The following is a 21,859-nucleotide window of genomic DNA, read 5'->3' on the forward strand; positions in this document are numbered from 1 at the left end:
GTGTGCGTTCTGTGTTCTCGCGTCCTTCCGAGTAGAGGGACCCAACGCAAATCTCGCGGGAGCGGGCGGTTTGAATTTTGGTGCGGGCGGGAATGGGCGGCAAAAAAAAAACACTGCGGGATCGGGAGGTAGCCTAGCGACATGATGTCATTGTCAACAAAATCAAAGTACTTGAAGTCTAAAGAAACGCGCGGTAGCCTAAGCGTTTTAGATGTCCCCGATAGCCCAGGCTATATTCATCTTCCCTACCAGTGCGTCAGAATACATGCAGGTCAGGGACAGAAACAAACATGAATCTATTTAATAATAGCAATACAATACGTTTTGTTTTTCCTGCGGGACGGGAGAAGACACAAAATCAATGCATCTCTATTATCGTGCGGGAATAAATTCTCAGAGTTTTGCGGGTGCGGGCGGGAGTGGACATACATACTGCGGGAGCGGGTGGGAGTGTAACACACACGTTGCGGGAGCGGGCGGTAATGGTCAGAAATTCGGCGGGAGCGGGATGAAGAAAACAGTCCCGCGCAGGGCTCTACTTCCGAGTTCGTTCTTCCAAGGAAGCTTGGCAAGACCGGTCTCCACTGCAGTATAATCGGTCCGCCGAAACTCATCCAGTGAGAAACGTTCCGCGGTGCAAAAATAAGTGCGATTAAAATGCGTTAAAAAAATTTAACGCGTTATTTTTGTGTAATTAATTAATCTAAATTAACGCGTTAAAGTCCCGGCCCTAATATATATATAAATATATATTATATATATATTAAATTAACTCTAAACTACAAATTCAAGAAAAAATATACATAAAATTAATTTAAAAATACAATTTAAAGAAAAACAGTTGAAGTGTTTTCAAATGGAAAGATGAAAACTGAGACAACAAATACTGTATTATATATGTGTGATATATATATATATATATATATATATATATATATATATTACACACACACAAAGAAAAATGTTGAAGAGTTTCTAAATCAATTAAGACATTTGGAAGAATTAAAATTCTCTCATTAATTACTCACTCTCATGTTGTTCCAAACCCCTTTGTTCATCTTCAGGCTAAAATTTTTGAAAACATTTTATTTATTTTTTAGCTTTCTGACTCTGCATAGACAGCAATGCAACATGTTCAAGGCCCAGAAAGGTAGTAAGGACATCATTAAAATGGTCCATGTGACATCAGTGGTTTATTGGTACTCTTGTGAACGCATGGCTAAGACTGACACGGAAGAAATTGTTGTTGTTATTGTTGTCATTAAAAGTCGTTATTTTTGTTTTCTTAGTACACAAAAAGTTCTTGTAGCTTCATAAATGTAAGGTAGAACCATTGCTGTCACATGGAATAATTTAATGATGTCCTTACTACCTTACAGAGCCTTGAACGTGGTTGAGTTGCTGTCTATGCAGGGTTAGAAAGCTCTTGGATTTCATCAAAAATATCGTAATTTGTGTTCTGAAGATGTACGAAGGTCTTATTGGTTTGGAATGACATGAGGGTGGGTAATTAATAACAAAATTTTCATTTTTGGATGAACTATCCCTTTAATAGAAACTCCTAATAGATTTGTAGACATACAAACCTCTGCAGCACACAGGTAGCATTGCCCATGGTAACCAGTTGCATATTTCCACTATCCAGGAATGAGCCTGTGATAGTAAGCACTGTTCCACCAGATTTGGGTCCAAACTCTGGGAAGATCTCTGTGATAACTGGATTCTAGACAGATAAAATGATGTGTTAGTGAAATAAAACTATAGCACACGTTGAAAATCTTTGACCGAAATCACATCCATCATATTTGTATGAATTTTTATTTTTATTTTTTTTGCATCATGCTAGGTAGTCCCAACCAGAGTTGCTCTAACATCCTGCTCTAAAGTCTACATATCTTTACAATACACCTTACAAAAACATGCTAATTGGTTGATATTTTGTGACTTTATGGAAGAATTTCCCTTACAGTATGGACAGAAAATGCACTTGGCACTGATTACGACACCGTGCAACTCTAACCCAACTGGGAAGGGGGAAAATAGAATAGAATAACATCCTTGTGCACAGTGAAAACCGCCAATACTGGAAGAAAGTCAAAAATACATTACTCGAATGTGTGTTTAAACACTTATACTGAGGATTTGTGAGGATTCTTACCACAAATGAGAAACCGTCTTTCTGGCCCTGTTCTTTGCCACTGCGCACCCTGACCACAGAGTCAGCGCTGGATGCGTTCACATGATCTAGTCTGCAGACCAACCTGACATACAACACAAAGACATAAACATCTCCCGCCACAAAAACAGTGAACAAGACATGGTTGTAAACCAGTGGAGTAAGCAGGCTATTAGTCTACGCTAATTTAATGATAACCATACTACTCGGCAGAAACTACACAGGAGCTATTCTCCAAGGGAATTTCTCCATTCCTCTCACAATAGGAGGGCTGTAGGGTGGTATGTCCGGGGGCACAAAATCTCATGGGTTTTGTGTCTTAATGGTACGAAAGTTTGACATGGAAGGCCAAGATGCACAATAGAGCACTTTTGCAGACCAATTTAATGTTTTGCAGGGTTGCAACACGAGTACTATGTCGAGAATGTGACCTAGCGTGTTTCTGAAGTTGTATTTACACAGAGTGCAAGAGGATTCGCTTAAATTCAAGTATAACATTTATCTATTTCTTTATTAACTTACCGATTATTGCTGCTGTCTTTCCTTTCCAATTTACACTTTGTTCCAGCAACCACCACGTCAATCAGCTTGGTATCAAAGCGATCTTTCTTATTGAAACCAAAGTTTTTGCCACAGATTGTCATGTTGGTGTGGCCTCCAAGTGGAGCAGAGGAAGGAGAAATCTACAAAAAGAAAGAAGAAGCTGTGAGGTCAAACTGTGACAATACGTTTCTTTCGGTGTCTAAACCTCCTGCTGCGTTTCTTTATGCCAAGCATGTTCTCCGCTCATGAGGTTGGTAACCACTGACAATAATTTGTTTTGGGTGTATGGACACTGAAGGCAGGGGGTCTTCCAGTAAATGGTGACAGAGACAAAAACTGAGAACAAAACAACCTTTCTGTTTTCCTTTGCGTTTTATTCTCTTGGGTTAAAAGTGCCCTTTATGTTGAGCCACCAGCTGAGTACTTTAAAGGTGAAGTGTGTCATTTTTTTCTGTGGCAAAATAGTTCACGTAACCCAGCTTAACATGCTCAGAAAACTGTAAGTAAGCCATTTATAGGTTAATTTAATAAAAATAAATCAAATAAATAAATAAATAAAAAACATTTATTTATATATTCATATTAAAATTTATTTATTTAAGTTACTTAAAGCTGTCTATTTGTCGCCATCTCTGTTTGAAACCTGCAATTGCAGTTATTTGCAGAATTATTCTCTTTGCGTGGGTTGTGCACCGGCACAGCTTCTCAACGCGGATGAATATAATGTTTTGATGTGTGGCTGACAGTCGCTACACTGGTGTGGATACTGTACTTAGGAAATCACAGATTCTAAACTATGTCTAGGAATATATGACCCAAATCAGAATTTTCATGGGATATTGTCATCTGAACATGTAAGTAACAAGTCTGCCACTTTTGTTCTGACCAACTGAGGAAAAAAGCAGTACCATAAATCGCGCTACCAATGGTGATTAAATCTAACGAAAGGTTAGATAAAAATGTGATTTTTTTTTATAAAAATTAGAAAAATAAATAAATTTAAATAAAATAAATTAAATATTTAATAAAATTAAATACATTTTATTATTAATTTATTCATAATAAGTATGTACAATGTGTTTTCTGAGTGTCTTGTTTCTGAGATGTTAGTTCTTTATTGATAAGCAGATGGTGTTGCTTTGAACACATGGAGGACAAGGCCTCATTTTGGCTCGGAGTTAATAATTAAGTGTTCAGAGCACCACTTATCATAAGCAAATAGATCTTACACAAATACAAATATAGTTCTGGCTGCTCTGCAGCAATGCACGGATTTAGAGAAGGCACAGAAGGGCAAACGAATCCTTTCTGATATTTAGAATCAATTTACGTCTTTAAAAGAAGCCAAGAGGTCCTTGAAATCCATGCTTATCCCTGAAAATACTACAAAACAGGCAAAATCAATGGAGGTCAGAGTTTTGTATGTGCACTCTGTACTTAGAAAGCACTTATTCTATTAGCTAAGTGCTATTAGCTTCTTTAAAACCATGGTAATGTTGTTTGTGATGGGCCGGGGTGGTTACCGTGGTGATAAGGAGGGGGCAAGAGTCCTGGATCCAATGGGAGGGGGAGCACCGAGGAGCCCTCGTGCAGTGATCACTGGTCTTGCACCATCCGCAGCCCATGAAGGCTGGAGCCAGAAGACAGGAGGTACAAGTCCACAGCTGTTCACATCCAGGCCCTCTCAGAGGAACCTTAGAGACCTGAGGAACATTTTAAACTACATTTAGCAGATGATTTTATGCAAAGCAACTTGTTGACAACATTTTTCAGAGGAGGTGACTTACTGATGCATCTTTGTTTCTCTATTGCAGTCATACCCTGTTTACTATATCAGTTAGTCTTAAATCACCAGCGTGTCTATCTATTCACAAGTCATTTTCCTGAAAATGTTTGACCCGTTTCCCAAAGACATTTTTAAGAATGGCTTTGTCGTTCACCTTGTTTCCTGTTACCAACAATAAGGAGCCGTCTTGACGCTGTGGAGACAGCAGAGCCATCTCAGAGGACACAGGGAGAGCGTCCAAGCGGAAATCCACGTGCGGCTCTGTCTTGCCAAAGCGGGAAACCACCACCTGCGGAGGATGCCAGCAAAAATGGGTGGCCTTTCACATCAAAAGCCTAAACGGTAAATGCAGGACCTTAATAGAGAATGTGTATGGTTACAAAAAGACCTCAACAGCATGTTTATCGTTTACTGGAATAAGTCTGCATTCCACATTGATGATTAAATGCTGCTATTGAATGATTTAAACCTTGTGGTTCTGGTGTAAGCTATTTATAGAGGACACAATTTGGATCAGGTCAACAGCAGGTCACATGACATTGGTCTAATTTGTCTTAAAAGTTTTTTTTTCCATATAAAGAAGTCCTATTTAAGGACCATTAAGATATTTTGCAGTATAACCTTATTTTCATGACAAAAAAAAAAATATTTTATCAATGAATCCAGTAATGGATTAAAAAAAAAAAGTAAAATAAAAAAAAAAAAAAAAAAAAAAAAATTTGGGGGTAAAATACCACTTCCAAAAACCTCAGATTATACAAGATCTTATTCCTGAAAAACAAACATTGTGCATGAGCTGGAGTTGGTGCAAAGCCATTATTATTTTCCTTCCAGGTTATAAAACATTAAATTACAGATCATGTCTGGAACTTTCCTTGGGAAAGAGGAAGCATCAAAGGAGGGTGCAATCCAGAGGCAGTCTTTGTATGGGGACAGCCTCTGCTTTGCCATGGATACTGTAATAACCAGTTTCTCTGCCTTTCAGGGTAAAAGATGACAGATTGAACTGCGATGACTGCGGTTGATGTCAAGGAGTGGGAACAGACAAAAGCTTAGGCCCTAGGGCAAGTGCAGACGCAAAGACCACCGTCTATCTGGCATGTTGGGAGGTGTCAGAACAGTGGCTCCATCCACACACCTGGACTAACATTTATCATGGTTACATTGCAATTACAGGCCTCCCAGACAGCCTATGTCTGAATAGCGCTTGTGCTCCATTAGCGATCAGTGGATCACATCATTAATAGCCCTGGGCTTTGAGCATGGGGCATCTGGTTGTAGAGAGTATGTCATTACTGTGGTTTCAGTGATTTTAGGATGGTGTGCGTGACATATCTCCATCTCACTCAATACAGTGCACTAATGTGACTCCTTTTGTGGTCTGTTTTAAAAGCCCAATCTTTAGATTAGTAACATATCAGATCGGACTGTAGAAAGTGTCAATGTTCAGTTGCTACCTTAAGGAGCCATTTCTTTTTTTTATCTTTCACTGGAGCAATACATGTAGCCAGGGTAATTCACAATACTGTTATTACATGAATAAAAGCAGTTGATTTAGGTATAATTTTTTTGCATTACCTGATAATATACAATGTAGTCCATGAAGTAGTACAGATTTACAGGAACAAGTTTCCAAAACCTCCTACGGTGGGGGAGGGAAATTCCTTGTCACATATATCTTTTACAGCCATTAAAATATAGCCTGCTATACATAAACATATTTAATTTAATATTTATTTTTACTTAATATTGTAAGTAATAGCAATTTCTGTTCTATGTAATTTTTTTATTTATTTAACATTGTTAATACATTGTAAATTATTTATATAATATATAAAATATAAATACTAATATAATATAATAAAAATAGCTAATTATATTTATTTAAAAAATTTAAATATAATTATTCTGTGCTTTGGTGCTGCACAAATACAATGTGCTACATTCATGATTCCAAAACATGAACTCACAGCTAAACCTTGGCGAGTTTCACGTGGACCAGAAAGTTTCCAATAGCGTTAAGCCATAAAAGGATTTCGAGTCCCAGAAGCGACCAAGCTAAGCCAGGCTTAATTAAGCCGGGCATGGCAGAAAATGGCTACAAATGGACCTGCTATTGAAGAAGGAATGTTACGCACTCTGGGGAAAAATACACACCGCAAAGCCCTAATAACCGTGTGAATTATAGTTCATTGTGTGAGTAGGAAGTCCTACTCACAAACACAAGGCAAGGTGCTGAGTTTTTCTCACCGAGAGTGTGGCAGAGTGGGAGCACTTCCTCATACAGAATAAGGATCACAGGGACTGTTACTGCCCTGCGTCCCCCCTCTTCCCAAACTTTTAAAAAGCTTGTGGGGCTCTTGAAACTTTCATTCACACAATTACCCACTACTCACTTGCATTCCATATTTTATTCAACATCATCAGTCTCTCTCACAATCTTTTTTTGCATTCTCATTGTCAAGGCCTCTTAAACACTCACCCACTCTCTTTGTCTTTGAAAAAACTCTCTCTCGAATGGGACAGCTGGACTAGCACTCACCCCTTACCAGGCCTCCCTCCACATCCAGACAAAAGAGACGAGAAAAGTTGAGAGGAAAAAATTTAAAAAAGGAAGAGAGAAAGAGAGGGAACGACAGCTGCAGCCGTTCCAAGAAAATGCCATGCGAGGACGTGTCATCGAAGCCCAGTGCTTACTATTAACGTACCATTCGGTTGCTCCGCCACGCTTCCGTGCAGCTGTCACCCTTTCTCTTGCCACTCATTTCTCAAAATTTTCTCTATCTAACACTTCCGTGAGCAAATAGTCTAATTTTTGGTGCTCAAGCTGGACAGATTCAACATTTGGGTCAGGCCACTCCTGCACAACAAACATGTTGAGAAAACATTGATAGGCAAAGTTTCACCTTGTGTGCTTTTAGATAGGAGAGCTGGTACAGTGCTGCTCAGAGGTCAAAGGTGACTCAAATGCAAACAGGAAAAAAACACATTTCCCAACCTGCCACTGGCACCTGCATTTTCCTTCATTCAGAGCTGTTTTCACTAGTCACGTACTTACATCCTGTCTATTTACATGCACAATAAAACAGGGAAATAGTGTTGGCAAAAACAGGACTTAATATTCAGATTTAATTTTAGATTCTGCAAATGCTTCACCATTTCTTTTCCCAGAACGAGGTCAGCCACATTTCTTCTAGCATTATGGCATATACTAAACTTATAAATTCAATGCAAATACTGACTTGCTAATCCAGATATTATGCAAGTTTAGCTTTAATAGTGAATAAATAAAATGAATGTCTCACCTGGATGACGCGGCCCCCAGCTGTACCTAGGCTGACCACAGTGTGGTTTTGGATGGGCACCACGGCTATGGAAGTGAGAAGAACGTTCCGGAAGCGTCCATTGAAGTAGTCCCGACGTGGATTGGTGCTTGTAACCTCTAGCCTGTAGCCTTTTTCGTGTTTGCCACAGCTGAAGGAATCTCCTGCAAAGCTCTGGTAACAAAAACAGAAACACATTGACAAGTTAGACAAGTGGTATTCTACCTGGCAACAAGCAGAAGCTCTCAATAGCCTATTGGTGCAGATGAATTCTGCAGCATTGCCATTTTTCCAGAGGACTAGCCTCCACCATGCCAAATGCAATTTGTGGGTCAGATGCTTGTGCAAAAGAGTGACTTAGGCCCCACACAGTAAATCTCCATCTAAGCTCGGCATCTACTGTTTCATCCTGGCCAATGCAGTTGCGTGTTTTCTCCCATGGTGCTTGGATCATCCTTGCCGCATTCTGACGGCTGTGCTCACAGATGGCAGGAATTCATGGGAAACTGTGAGGAACGTTGGGCTTGCTGTTGCTCTGTTAGAGCGCCGATTGAGGCCAGCTTTGTTTGGCTGGGATCTCTACAACCTGTGGAGTTTTGGAAGTTGCAGAGAGGCTGTATGGTCCTGGAGATATTAAAGAGGCCATATTCATAACACTTCTGTAGCATTTAAATCTTTCCACCTGAATTACACTTATAATGCCGAAAAACATTGAGAATTAGGTTATGAAACTAAGAATATATCTATTTTTGCAACTGTACCTTTAAGACTGCATTGTTTATGTGCTGTATAGTACGATGATCTCTGTTATGATTGGCTTGTACCTGCATAGTTTGCACAGTCATTCATCAGGTCAGGCCAAGTTGATGAAACCAAATAGGCACTGAGGGAAGGAGCTTTGTGTTGTGAATATTAGATAATCTATCAACTTATTATTTAAAAAAAAAAAAGAAAAAGCCTTTTTTCCCCTGACATGCTCCTTTAAGAAAACTATACTTACATTTTGACTAAAGGCATAGCTCAACTTTTAAAGATAAACCTGTCATAATTTATTAACTTTCAAATCATTTCAAACTTGCGTTTTGTTCTTCTGTGGAAGAAGAAAGGAGAATTTTTAAAGACAATCTTGTTTGCTTTCAATGTAATGAAAGCGAATGGGCCAAGCTGCACAATTAAGAAGTTATCATTTAACCAAGCTTTGCATGAGAGATGGACCACATTTGAAGTCATTCCTCCTTGATAGTTTGGGGTTATAAGATTTTTGAATGTTTTTGAAAGAAGTCTCTTATGCTCACCAAGGCTGCATTTATTTACACCGAAATACATCCATGCTGAATAAATTATTTATTTTAAAAATAAACGTTTGAACAGTAGTGTAGATCAATCCAGTAGACTATTTGTGAAAAAAAATAATTTAGACTGTATCAACCGATTAATTAAAATTCTGACTCAAAAGAATGATTCATTCTTCTCTCATGAGCTCTCAAGAATATTTATTTGATTTTCAAAAGTAATGTTTTAAATTCCAGTTCCTTATAAAATGAGGTCTTGGAAAATAGCGCAAAAGACAGGGACTATATTCATGATACACAGACAGCTTGACAATTCATTTTCATTACATTGAAAAGATCAGTAAGTGAGTAAATGTAATGTATCAAGAGCTGATAAAATGTAAAAACTGTAACTTGAATGTAAGTCGCTTTGGATAAAAGCGTCTGCTAAATGCATAAATGTAAATGTAAATGTGAGTGAATGAGTGAGTGAGTGAGTAAATAATACGATTAAAACGGACAATTAAAAGGATAGTGCACCCAAAATGAACATTCTATTATCATTCACTTACTTTCATGTAGTTCCAAAGCTGTATGACATTCTTTATTCTGTGGAACACAAAAGAAGATAATGTGTCCACAATGGTCACCAAAACTGTTTGGTTACTATTAACGTTCTTCGAAACATCTTTTTTGTGTTCTGCAGAAGCAAAAATGTCATACAGGTTTGGAATGACATGAGGGTGAGCAAACAATGACCAAATTAAAATTGTAGGTGAACTATTCCTGTAATTAACAGTTTATCCAAGTTAGAGATTACCTCAAAGTAACCTGAAAAGAAACGGGGCACTTGAGGCCTACACAGTGGTCAAGCTCAAAGGGTCACAGACCCTAGTATGAAAGTAAAGAAGTCATTAATAATTAATGAAACCAGACCCTGGCACCACAGGCCATGACTAAAATGTTGGAGTACAGAGAACAGGCGGTTAATGATTAACACCGTGCTCACTCAAACTCTTCTCAGATGGTGTTTTGTTACACTGTATGGTGAAGGCGCCCTGACAAAAACACTAAAAAGACAGGCATAAAAAGGACACTCCATCCTGTGCCAGTAAAGTTCTCACTCTTTCTACCGCTCTTTCACTGGCGATGTGAGTAAGATGCATGAGTCAGTGGCATGACTGCGGTTGCAGCTTCATTTTGAGGGCATGTCTCAAAGGGCTGCTTTGAAGATGTGGAGAACAATACAGGTAGATGATAAATCAGGCCGAACGAGTGCTGGGCCCTGCTCTCATTACAGGGCCGAGCAGGATGGCTCAGAGGCACAGAATCGGTATACAGGTGAAAAAGCCAGCTAAAACGAGGGGGATTACAGGCCAGTTTATCTCAACCCCTGAAGGCAGAGGAGGACTTCTGCCTATTGAGGGAGCAACAAAACAAGAGAGAGTGAGACACATGTAGCATGAAGCGGCCAGGGAAATCATCCAAATGTGTACAAGCCTGCCTTTGATGTGTCTTCAGCAGGGCACGTTTGCTTTGCCGGGTTATATAAGCCCACCACGATCCATCATAATGGCCGAGCTGCCATATATTTCAATAGGACTTGTGTAAGAAAGCACCGTGGTTTGGAATTGAATCGGGTGGGGACCTATCAGCAGCTGAGCACAGCCCTAAGAGCCTGTTTTAGAGGAAGAGAAAAAGGGTTTGTGGGATTATTTTCATAGTAAATAAACATCACGTTTCACTGTGTGTTTGAAAAGGAAGACATTCCACTACTTAGCTCATGGTATTGCAAGGATCAAGGGTAGAAATTGAAAAACCTAGACAGTGTTTTGACAAGCTTCGGTTGCTCTGATCCTGAGGCTCCTGCAACCATCGAGTGCCTAGAAGGGTTGTTGGATCTTCGTTCTCATCATTTCTTGCTTCATTTATTAAAAGGAATATTCAGGGTTCAACACAAGTTAAACTCAATCAACATGTGTGGCATAAAGTTTATAGAGTGCTACAAGGAAGACGTATTTTCATAGGCCAACCCTGAAGTCAGCATTACCCCTGTTCCATCAACAAACAGCCCGTAGGACTTTTCCATTGGCTTTTGGATTATTGGAGAAAATATGATCTGTGATTCTCATATACTTAATTTATCAAGACAATCTTCAGAAATAAACACAATTTATGAATTTTGAAGCCTAACAACTGACAGAAGTAAAAGTTAGGCTATAAATGAAATACATCACGATCACTTCAACATCACCACTACTCAGCTTCCGACAACTCTTTTAATCTTTATTTAAAATCTAAAATTGTAAAGTTTGTGTTAGAATAGTTTGTAAGAGCACAATTCTAAACACAATGAGACTGTAAAAGTGGACAACTGAGTAAATGAGTTTTTCTGTTTGGCACAATGGTGTTTAATGTCCCCGACAACCTCTTTAGTCCCATTTAGCCACTTCTCAGCAGCTGCTAAAATTAACAAGTGGGTATTATTGCTGTATTTTATGAAAACGTGAAAATATCTTGCCTGCCTTTGTTTTTTATTTTGTACTGTTCTCTGAAGTCCACTTATAATGTTATCAAGATTTTTACACCAAAAAATGTTGAATTTATAAGGTTATTTTCCGTCTTGCTTTTAACCCCCCTTATTGGAATGCTGTTTGAATATGCGTAGCGGATTGTAGACTTGTGTGGTGTGACATTACTGTTGGATCTAATATAGTTGGCACAGCATCGTCTTTTAATTTCAATCTTTCTGAAAATGCCGTGTTGATTTGTGCCTTGTTTGTAAACGAATCCGCAGTAAAATGAAGTGAACAAAAGACCAAGTTCTTACTGACGCGGTCTGGAACTTCATTAAAAATAAAGTTCATCCACGCTTTCCTAACACCAGGATCAGAAGGAATGCAATGCAAAGACTGTTCTTCCACAACTTGGCACTGAACAGCGTCTTGTTGTGTTTGGAGTCACCTTTATCATTTGGTTTTTAGACCTGTGTTTGTTCTCTTGTTATTCACACTACATGCGTGAATCGGTGGGCGGGGCTAAACAGGCAGTGATGTAGAAGCAGATGATGATCTTCTTCTGTGGAAGCGGTGTTCAGCCACACTAATACATCATGGAGTAGAACATTTCAAAACATTTCGTTTTGGCTGATTGGCTTCAATGTAAGCTGTTTTAGGCTAACAAGAAAGTTTTGAGTTCTTAAACTTACAGGATGTTTTTATAGCACAATGGCCTCTTATATGTGAAAAGATCATGGGAATTTTGGTTTCTCAGTTCATGACCCCTTTAAGCTTGTGTCAACCATAGACTTTATATCATACATTTAACCCCAAAAACCCCATTAAAAAACACTGAATTTAGGACAGTGGAACCAGACGTGCAAAAGTGCTCATTTTAGGGTTTTAGGACTCATTCCTGCAGCACTCTATATTGATTAACTTGCCCCAAGCTTTCTTTTAAAAACATATAGAGATTACAGGAACACACTTACAGCAAGAGTAAATAGTAAATAACAAAACTAAAATTTTATAAAAGGACTTAAATTCTTTGATTAAATTTTGAATATTATTCAACCTGTAAAACTGTCTAAATAAACATTTAGTTAGCAAGTGATTTTATCACATGGTGTTAAAATATCGTTAAATTCATATTGTTTGCATCTCGTGCCTATACTATTGAAATGGTGAGTATTTTAACATTAATGCATAGGTCCCCATTCACTTTTCACTGTAAGCTTTAAAGAAAAGCAGGAGCAAATTCGTATTTTTTTTTTTTTATATTATGCCACAAGTGCTGTCAGTTGAAGTTAACCTGTACTGAACCCGGAATATTACTTCATAGTTGAGTATTTTAAGTATTATTTCAAAGAATGCAGAAAAATATCCCACAAAAACATCCCGCAAGAATGGCAGGGCCAGTGCGTAGCTCCTCTTTGACACATTAAGCAGCTCTCATTGTGTGCAGCACAATGCTGAAGTGATAGAGTTACTATGCCCCACCTTTGGTGCTTTACAGTTTTGTGGCCTTTGGCGTCACCTCCAAAAGGCTTGATATGAGTGAAAGGAGATCTGTACTACCAAATGTCACCTTCACAGACTTTCTGTTAACCCTCTGGCCCCGGTACAGTTGCGACCACTTACAGCGTACGTGAAGATTTCTGGAACATCATTGCTCCACGCTGCCACCCTTCAGCTGCTCCTTGACAAAAATAATGTGACCTTTGACCTCACAAAGTTTTCACTGTTGTATATGTTTATATGCATGTGTGTACGATTGCGGTGTGCCCCACCTGTGCATTTAAATGGCACGTTGCAAAGCAACCCGATTCTTGTGTTTATGTGCCTTTCTTGGATTACTAGGTCATGAAGGTCAGTAGTCTGGGGAGAATTAGAGAAGTTGACAATAATGTGGGATTAGAGGCTGGCAGTCACCATGCAGTCCTGGTGCCTGGCTGCTGGTGTGTTAATACCTGTGGATGTCTGTGAAGAACACGGCAAACGCTAAATAGCCTGTTGTAGGGCTGCACAATACATGAAAATTAAATTGATATGGCCTAATGCAATAATCAAATTGTGAAAGCAGATATTTAATTAGATAAACATATACTGCCAGTTTCAGACTGTTCTCATTTACATGCATGTAGCTCATGATGTGAAGTTTCAAAATTTCAGAAGGAATTAGTTAATTTAGCTTGTCTTGAGCTGCATGTGTGTAAATGAACACAGTGCTGCGTTTCACTCTGATACCGACAGAGCGTATATTTATTAAAATGAAAACGTGATGGGTTAACATTCAAAAATTAAGAAATTAAGCTGTAAATATCAGTATTGTAATTTTACAGTTGTACTATAAATAAAATCTTATTGTTCTATTAAATATTTAAATATTAATTTTACAGTATTCTACCATTCTTCTTATTTTGTATTTTGATTTTTTTTATTTATTAATAATAACAATCAAAATAAAATCAACAAAATAACCCAATCATTCTAGATTTTTTTTTTTTTTTTTTTTCAAACTTTGGTTGGTGAAAATGTCTGTGCTTTTTTATATCTCAATATATACGGCAGAAACTCTAAATATCTTCATATCATTTCTGTCAGTATCAGGCAGTTTGGCTTGGTTTTTAAAAGCTGTTGTCCGAGAATTTGCCTGTTGTTATCATACTAATTGAAGATCCTGTAGACTCCTATTCAAGTCTTTTTCTTGTTTTCAGTTTTATTCTCATGTTGCTTTGCCTCACATTCTTCTTTTTGGTGTTATCTTGTCTTGTTACTCAATTTTCGCTTCTTTTTACCTCTCAACGTGCTCTCTCAATGCAGCAGTCAAGTGATCTGTCAGCAGGGGACTTTGTTCCTCACTCAGGTTTCCAACTGGGAAACAATACACGGCCCAGTACAACCGCTTGTATGTTTGCTAAAAAATTAATCGGTTGATTCAACTGCTCATGGTTAAATCCCTGCTCATCTAGTGAACTTGTGTTGAACTTGTTGCTGCATGTTACAAGACGCAATTCGCTTAAAAAGCACCATGATTAATACGCCTGAACCAAACTAGTGAGACAAAATATATTTCGGCATAAGTCATTAATCAAACTGAAATCATGATTAAAATACCATTAATCAAAGAGATTTGTTAAAACAACAGGACATCATACTTGATTATTTTTCATCGTTCCTTTGCAGTTAATGAGCCATGCAGGACAGATCGGCAAAACGCTAAACAATTTACACTAGCAAAAATAGCAACAAGCTAAATATAAGCGAGAGAGAGACCTATCATTCTACTGACATACACTATGGAAGTACTTATGAACCATGCTCATCCATTCAATTACATAAACAGACATAAGCAAACGGGGGATAATTTAGTGTGGAGTCCATTCTGGATGCCGGGAGGTCTGTCATTATTTACCCATGCAGCATGGATCAATTCAAAGCATTAGCGGAAACGCCCATTAATTACAGCAGACAAGATGAGTACGGTCAAAACATCTCTCTCTGCCACAGTCCACAAACATGCTGGAATAAAAACCTCCACCCTTACGCAAGGAGCATGGATCTGATAAAAGGGTAAAGAGCACGGCTTTAAAACCATGAAGAGCTGAGACCCTTTAAAAGATCAAATCCAGCCCTTTATGGAAGAAAAGAGAGGCAGAAAATTAAAATGCCTGGTTTGCAGTTGGCCAGAATAATCAATTCCAATCTTGACTGTAAAGGCTTGGCAGGGCCTGCTTTTCTGTGATGATCTTACGTTTTTTTCACATGTCAGAGGGAGCAAAATGTGCCCCTCACTGGACAGATCAGACGCAAGAGTTTTATTTTGGGAGCTATTAAAAAAGAGTTTCGAAGATTCTCTGTTCCTAATTTCAGCTAATTTATTTCCACGCATGACATTCTGTGAAGAACTTTGTTCCAAAGAAATGCTCTCAAACTCATAAAAAGCTGAGAATGAACATGTGTTAAACCCATCTTGACACATTTAGTATGCTAATGCTGTTAGAACAATAGGAAGAGGCTATTTGATGATAATCTATTGTTTCAAGAGGCATAGTGTCTTGAAAGGCATTAACGCACGGTTAAATGGCCTCTTATCAGAAGTTGGCATGAGCTGTCTTTCCTGTAGTTGACACTAAGTGGCAGATATGATGAAATCCTTATGTCAATGTGGGCTTTTGCAAAAACACAGCCTACGCTTCACGTTCGGAGCAAAGATCAAGGATTTTACTCTCAAAATGCCCTCTTTCTGCCAGAAAAACACAACTAACGTGATAAGAGCATGAATAGCAGCAAATTCTGTCCTTCGTATTTCTCAGCACTATGATTCAAAGCAAGCAGGTGGCATCTCTTTTATGACACACAATTTCACTGCCAGTCAGCTATTATACTAAGTGTGTAAAACCATGCAACAAATGGAAAACAAACAATTGAGCGTGGCAGCAATATGTAAAGCATGACGACATGGTAGAACAATACATCATCTTTTGGTAAACCACTAGAAGCTGGCATGTATTTTTATTGCCTTTTTTGTGCAGATACCTTCAGGGATTACGGTCACTCTAATACATTAATAAAACACATCTGTTTTGAAGTCTCAAGGAGGAGAAGGGGGGCACTGACCCACCTCTGACCACAGGCAGGGGAGACGGATTTGTTAAATACAATAGTGAGAGGTGATAACTCTCTACGCAGCCTTTGAATATTACATAAATAGAATACTGCCTTTAACAACGATCTCTTATGACATGCTTTACACTAGGAGAACCAAATGATTTTCATGAAATTTAGTTCCATTAACGGATCACAAATTTATTTTCTGCTGGTGCTTTTCATCAAAATAAAAAAAATCAGCATGGCCACTGTAGGCCAATTCCCAAATGAATCATTCTTATAAACTGTGAATCAAAAACTTAACAGAATGGTTTAGGCCTAGTCCAATTCCTGCATGATTCTCTAACAAGTATCGGCTTAGGCCTAGTCCAATTCCTGCATGATTATCTAACAAGTATCGGCTTAGGCCTAGTCCAATTCCTGCATGATTCTCTAACAAGTATCAGCTCATAGTAATCACAACACAAAACAGGACCTGAATGAATGCATTTTTCTTTAGAATCAAAAACATACAGAATGATTCATGAAGTCTAGTTCCTTAATGACAAGAACCAGCTAATAAGAATCATAAGAAAAACATGCAATGCAAAACATGCAAAATTACAAGATGGCGCCGCTGATGGCAGCTATTGTGCGTTGCTCTCCAGTGTTTGTACTGTTTTTGTTTGTTTTTCCTGTTTTTTGTTTTTCAAATAAGATCAGTTTTACCAGGGATGACCTGCTGAACATTCGGCAGAACACACAATTTAGATTTTTCGGACGTTTTGCTGGACATTGTAGTTGGCGGAGCCGTAGCTCTGGTCAAACGCTACAGGAGGCGCAGGCGGGGAAAGAGAGCTGGCGCACTTGTGAAGCTCAGACAGCGTGGATTTCGAACGGCGTTGCCTAGCATCCATCTGACGAATCTCCGCTCTCTACCCAACAAAACGGACAAACTCCTTCTGCTCTCCCGGACAAACAAGGATTTTTCTAACTCTGCTGCCCTGTGTTTCACAGAAACCTGGCTAAATGGCGACATACCAGACAGCGCGATTTATCTGCCCAATTTCACACTGATCAGAGCAGATCGCGATGCAGAATCAACGGGGAAATCGCGCAGCGGCGGGACGTGCTTTTACATCGAGAGGTGGTGTACAGATGTAACTGTGTTAAAGAAGATGTGCTGTTCAGCTCTAGAAACGCTCTTCATTAACTGCAAGCCGTTCTATTCGCCGCGGGAGTTCTGCTCGTTCATTCTCGTGAGTATTTACATTCCACCGCAAGCGCACGTGAGCACAGCTCTACAGAAACTCGCTGATCTGATCACAGACACAGAACAACAACACCCAGACTCTGTTTTAATCATTCTCGGGGACTTTAATAAAGCAAATCTCTCCCGCGAACTGCCAAAATACAGACAGCACATCACATGTCCCACCAGAGACAGTAATATATTGGATCACTGTTACACAACAATAAAGGACGCATATCACTCGGTTCCACGAGCAGCTTTAGGACTCTCTGATCACTGTTTGGTTCATCTTATTCCGACCTACAGGCAGAAACTTAAATCTGCCAAGCCTGTGTTAAGATCTGTTAAAAGATGGACTAATGAAACAGAGTGGGACTTACAAGCCTGTTTCTCTCTCACTGATTGGTCTGTTTTTGAAGCCGCTGCCATCGATCTGGACGAGCTCACAGAGACTGTATGTATCATCTTATACCAGTTTCTGTGAGGATATGTGCATTCCTAACAGGACTCATCTAATCTACAACAATGACAAACCATGGTTCACTGCAAAACTCAGACAGCTCCGTCAGGCCAAAGAAGATGCTTACAGAAAGGGGGATACAGTCTTGTACAAACAGGCCAAATACACACTGGAAAAGGAGATCAGAGTGGCAAAGAGGAATTATTCTGACAAGGTAAGGAAAAAAATATCTTCCAGTGATCCTGGTTCAGTGTGGAAAGGCATGAAGGATATTACAAGTTACAAGACACCATCCCCCAGCACTGTGGAGAATCAACACCTGGCAGACGACTTAAACGAGTTTTATTGTCGTTTTGAAAAAACACCCCACACCCGCCCTGAACACCTCTCCACGCAACCATTAACACCTCCAGCAACCCTCCTCTCCCCCACACCTACAATTCAAATCAGCGAAGAAGATGTGTGCCAGGTCTTCATAAAGAAAAGAAGGAAAGCACCAGGCCCAGACGGTGTGTCACCAGCCTGTCTGAAATCCTGTGCTGACCAGCTGGCCCTCATCTTCACACAGATCTTCAACAGATCACTGGAGCTGTGTGAAGTCCCCTCATGCTTCAAACGCTCCACCATCATCCCTGTCCCAAAGAAACCCAAAATTACTGGACTTAATGACTACAGACCTGTGGCTCTAACGTCTGTAGCCATGTAATTTGAAAGACAGAGCAAACAGGTCTGTAGATGATGCAGTCAACATGGGACTGCACTTCATCCAGCAGCATCTGGACAGACCAGGGACTTATGTGAGGATCCTGTTTGTGGACTTCAGCTCCGCTTTTAACACCATCATCACGGAAACCCTTCAAAATAAACTAACCCAGCTCTCAGTCCCCACCTCTGTCTGTCAGTGGATCAACAGCTTCCTGACAGACAGACAGCAGTTAGTAAAGCTTGGTAAATTCACATCCGGCACTCGTACCATCAACACTGGAGCTCCTCAGGGCTGCGAACTCTCCCCACTGCTCTTCTCCCTCTACACCAATGACTGCACCTCTAAAGACCCCTCTGTCAAGCTCCTGAAGTTTGCAGACGACACCACACTGATCGGCCTCATCCAGGACGGTGACGAGTCTGCTTACAGACAGGAGGTTAAGGAGCTGGCTGTCTGGTGCAGTCTTAACATCCTTGAGCTTAATATGCTCAAAACTGTGGAGATGATCATGGACTTCATCATGAATGATCAAACCCCCCTGCTCTCCCCCCACTCACCATCATGAACAGCACTGTGACTGCAGTGGAGGCATTCAGATTCCTGGGCACCACCATCTCTCAGGACCTGAAGTATGATATTCACATAGACTACATTGTCAGAAAGGCCCAGCAGAGGTTGTACTTTCTTCGCCAGCTGAGGAAGTTCAATCTGCCACAGGAGCTGCTGAAACAATTCTACTCTGCCATCATTGAATCCATCCTCTGCACTTCAATAACTGTCTGGTTCAGCTCAGCTACCAAATCTGACCTCAGAAGACTACGGAGGGTAGTCCGGACTGCTGAGCGAATCATTGGTACAACCCTCCCCACTCTCCAAGAACTGTACTTATCAGGAGTGAGCAAAAGGGCTGGTAAAATCACTCTGGACCCCTCACATCCAGCACACTCCCTCTTTGAACTGCTGCCGTCTGGTCGACGCTACAGAGCTCTGAGCACCAGAACGACCAGACACAGGAACAGTTTCTTCCCTCAGGCAATCCATCTCATGAACACTCAACAATAAATGTGGAACACACAACTATAATACATTATCCATTCACCACACTCACTTATTTTATTTTTATTTTCTCATTTCTAATTTGCACATACTTGACCTGTACATACATAGTTGTCTATATTATATTGTGTTTTTGCTGCTTCGTACATTGCCTATTTGGATATTTGTATTCAAGAGTTTTTATTTGTCACATACACAATTATACAATTATTACACAATTATATTATTCTTTTATTATCTGTGTCCTGTCCTGTTGCTGTCTTTCTGTTGCATTGTGGAGCTTCTCTCACTACAACAAATTCCTTGTATGTGTAAACATACTTGGCAAATAAAGCTCATTCTGATTCTGATTCAATGGGACCAAAGAAGTCTTATTCCCAAGTGAATGAGTCAGATCTTTTCAGTGAATCAAAATACTTTCAGCATGAATCAGTCAGCAGTTACATATTTAACCTGAATCTTTTACTGTTACTAAATGATGGTTCATATGATAATGAATATGATATATGATAGTCATTGGTATTTTGTTAATTTAGTAAATAAATTAATTTTAAAAAACACTGAACGTGAGAAGCCAATAAAAAGTCTGTGTACATGCACATTGAGAAAAGTTATTAAACTTCTGATTTATTGAAATATGAAATGATCATTTGATGACAGAACACTGCAGTAAGCATTGAATTACATTTTTTCAACGGTGTCCCTCAATTGTTCTAAAAAAATGGTAATAAAACCCATTAATGAAAAGGAATCATTATTTGAATCTGAACAAGAATCATAAAATTCCTTTTGATTCCCATCCCTACTCACACTGCTACAAACCCTGCATGACTGACACCTGAAGTCCACTCCATTAGCTGACCAAACACTGGGTGTCAGGCCCCACAAAACTCACAAGTGAGGTATCAGGTAAAAGCTTGCTGTCTTTTCACACGATCACACAGGCTGTGTCTACTGAGGGATAAGCTTGAGAATATCTGATTGACGTGCTGAATGAGGTGGAAGGGCAGCCGCAGATAAGCTCTTATTTGCGGTGCATTGTTGAGTTCTCAGCAGGTGATAAAGTAGAATAGTTCCTGGCCAATCCAATCCGTTCCATTACTTAAGCACACATTCATTCAAGCCTGCATCCCACAGAACCATTGTGTCGGCATTAGCACCAGGGCAGTATAGCGTAATGGTTCTTTTGACCTAGTGGGGGAGGTCGAGTCCTAGCAAACCCCGAAAAGTTTATTTGTGGTCCCCGCTGTGTAAGCCAAAACAATTAGAGCTCTTTGAACCGCACCAAACAATTAGTCTGGATCAGTCAATTCTGGTAGTTTAGTGCTGAGCGCTGATTGAATATCCAACCTGGCCGGGCTCATTAAATGCTTCAGCGGGTATTTGATTTACACCTGGTCAAGATGTCTTTAACCTTACATGGACGTTTCAGAATTGAGCTCTTTGATGAAACTTCGTGCTCACAGACCCGGAGAGATGGAAATTACCGGAGGGAGTAAAAAAATGAGTAAGTGAAGGTATGGTGGATGCCAGAGATGAATCAGCATGCCTCTGGGCCACTGACTCATCAGCCTCAACAAAGCAATCTCTCTCTTCACCTGACATTTACACATGTTTCTGAATTATGCCCAGAGAGCACCGACAAGTTTTTCAAACCTGAAGGCTGTGTTAAATATGGGCCAGTCACAAAGAAAAAGCTGTAGTGCAATAAACCTGGAGTAAACAGTAGAGTATTAGCCAATCGTATGTTTGTTTGCATGCATGTGAAGTTCCTCTCGAATAACAGATTGTGAGCGCAGGCATTTATCAGTTGTGTGCTTAACTGCTTTATGAGAGTATTTAAGACACACAGGCACATCAGAGCAGAAAAACTTTAGCTTCTTGGAAGTGAGTTATTTCAAAAAGAACAGTAATATAACATTTTAATATATTTTATAATATAATAACATTATAAAATTTATAAATGAAGATATGTAAATATGATACTCATTAAATCTAGAAAAATATATATTAAATATGCAATAATACAAGTACTAAATATTACAAATAAATAAATATGAATATGTATAAATACGAATATAATATATATATATATATATATATATAGAAAAATAATATATATATATATATATATATATATTATATCCGGTCTCCTCTAGCTAACATTATATATATATATATATATATATATATATATA

At 39.2% G+C, this 21,859-nt stretch overlaps 1 protein-coding gene across 1 annotated transcript in view; it reads right to left on the reverse strand.

Annotated features, from left to right (window-relative positions):
* Positions 1-21,859, reverse strand: part of LOC306868462 (hepatocyte growth factor receptor-like) — a 49,771-nt gene that overhangs the window by 20,804 nt on the left and 7,108 nt on the right. Inside the window, exons 3-8 of the mRNA XM_079414638.1 lie at positions 7,811-8,002; positions 4,660-4,794; positions 4,243-4,422; positions 2,699-2,859; positions 2,159-2,261; positions 1,587-1,723 (exon numbers count right to left, since the gene is read on the reverse strand). Of these exons, the coding sequence (XP_079270764.1) occupies positions 1,587-1,723; positions 2,159-2,261; positions 2,699-2,859; positions 4,243-4,422; positions 4,660-4,794; positions 7,811-8,002 (908 nt within the window). The remainder of the gene's footprint in view (positions 1-1,586; positions 1,724-2,158; positions 2,262-2,698; positions 2,860-4,242; positions 4,423-4,659; positions 4,795-7,810; positions 8,003-21,859) is intronic.

The sequence above is a fragment of the Barbus barbus genome (genome assembly GCF_936440315.1).
Source record: "Barbus barbus genome assembly, chromosome: 50".
In the NCBI taxonomy this organism is placed as follows: Eukaryota; Metazoa; Chordata; class Actinopteri; order Cypriniformes; family Cyprinidae; genus Barbus; species Barbus barbus.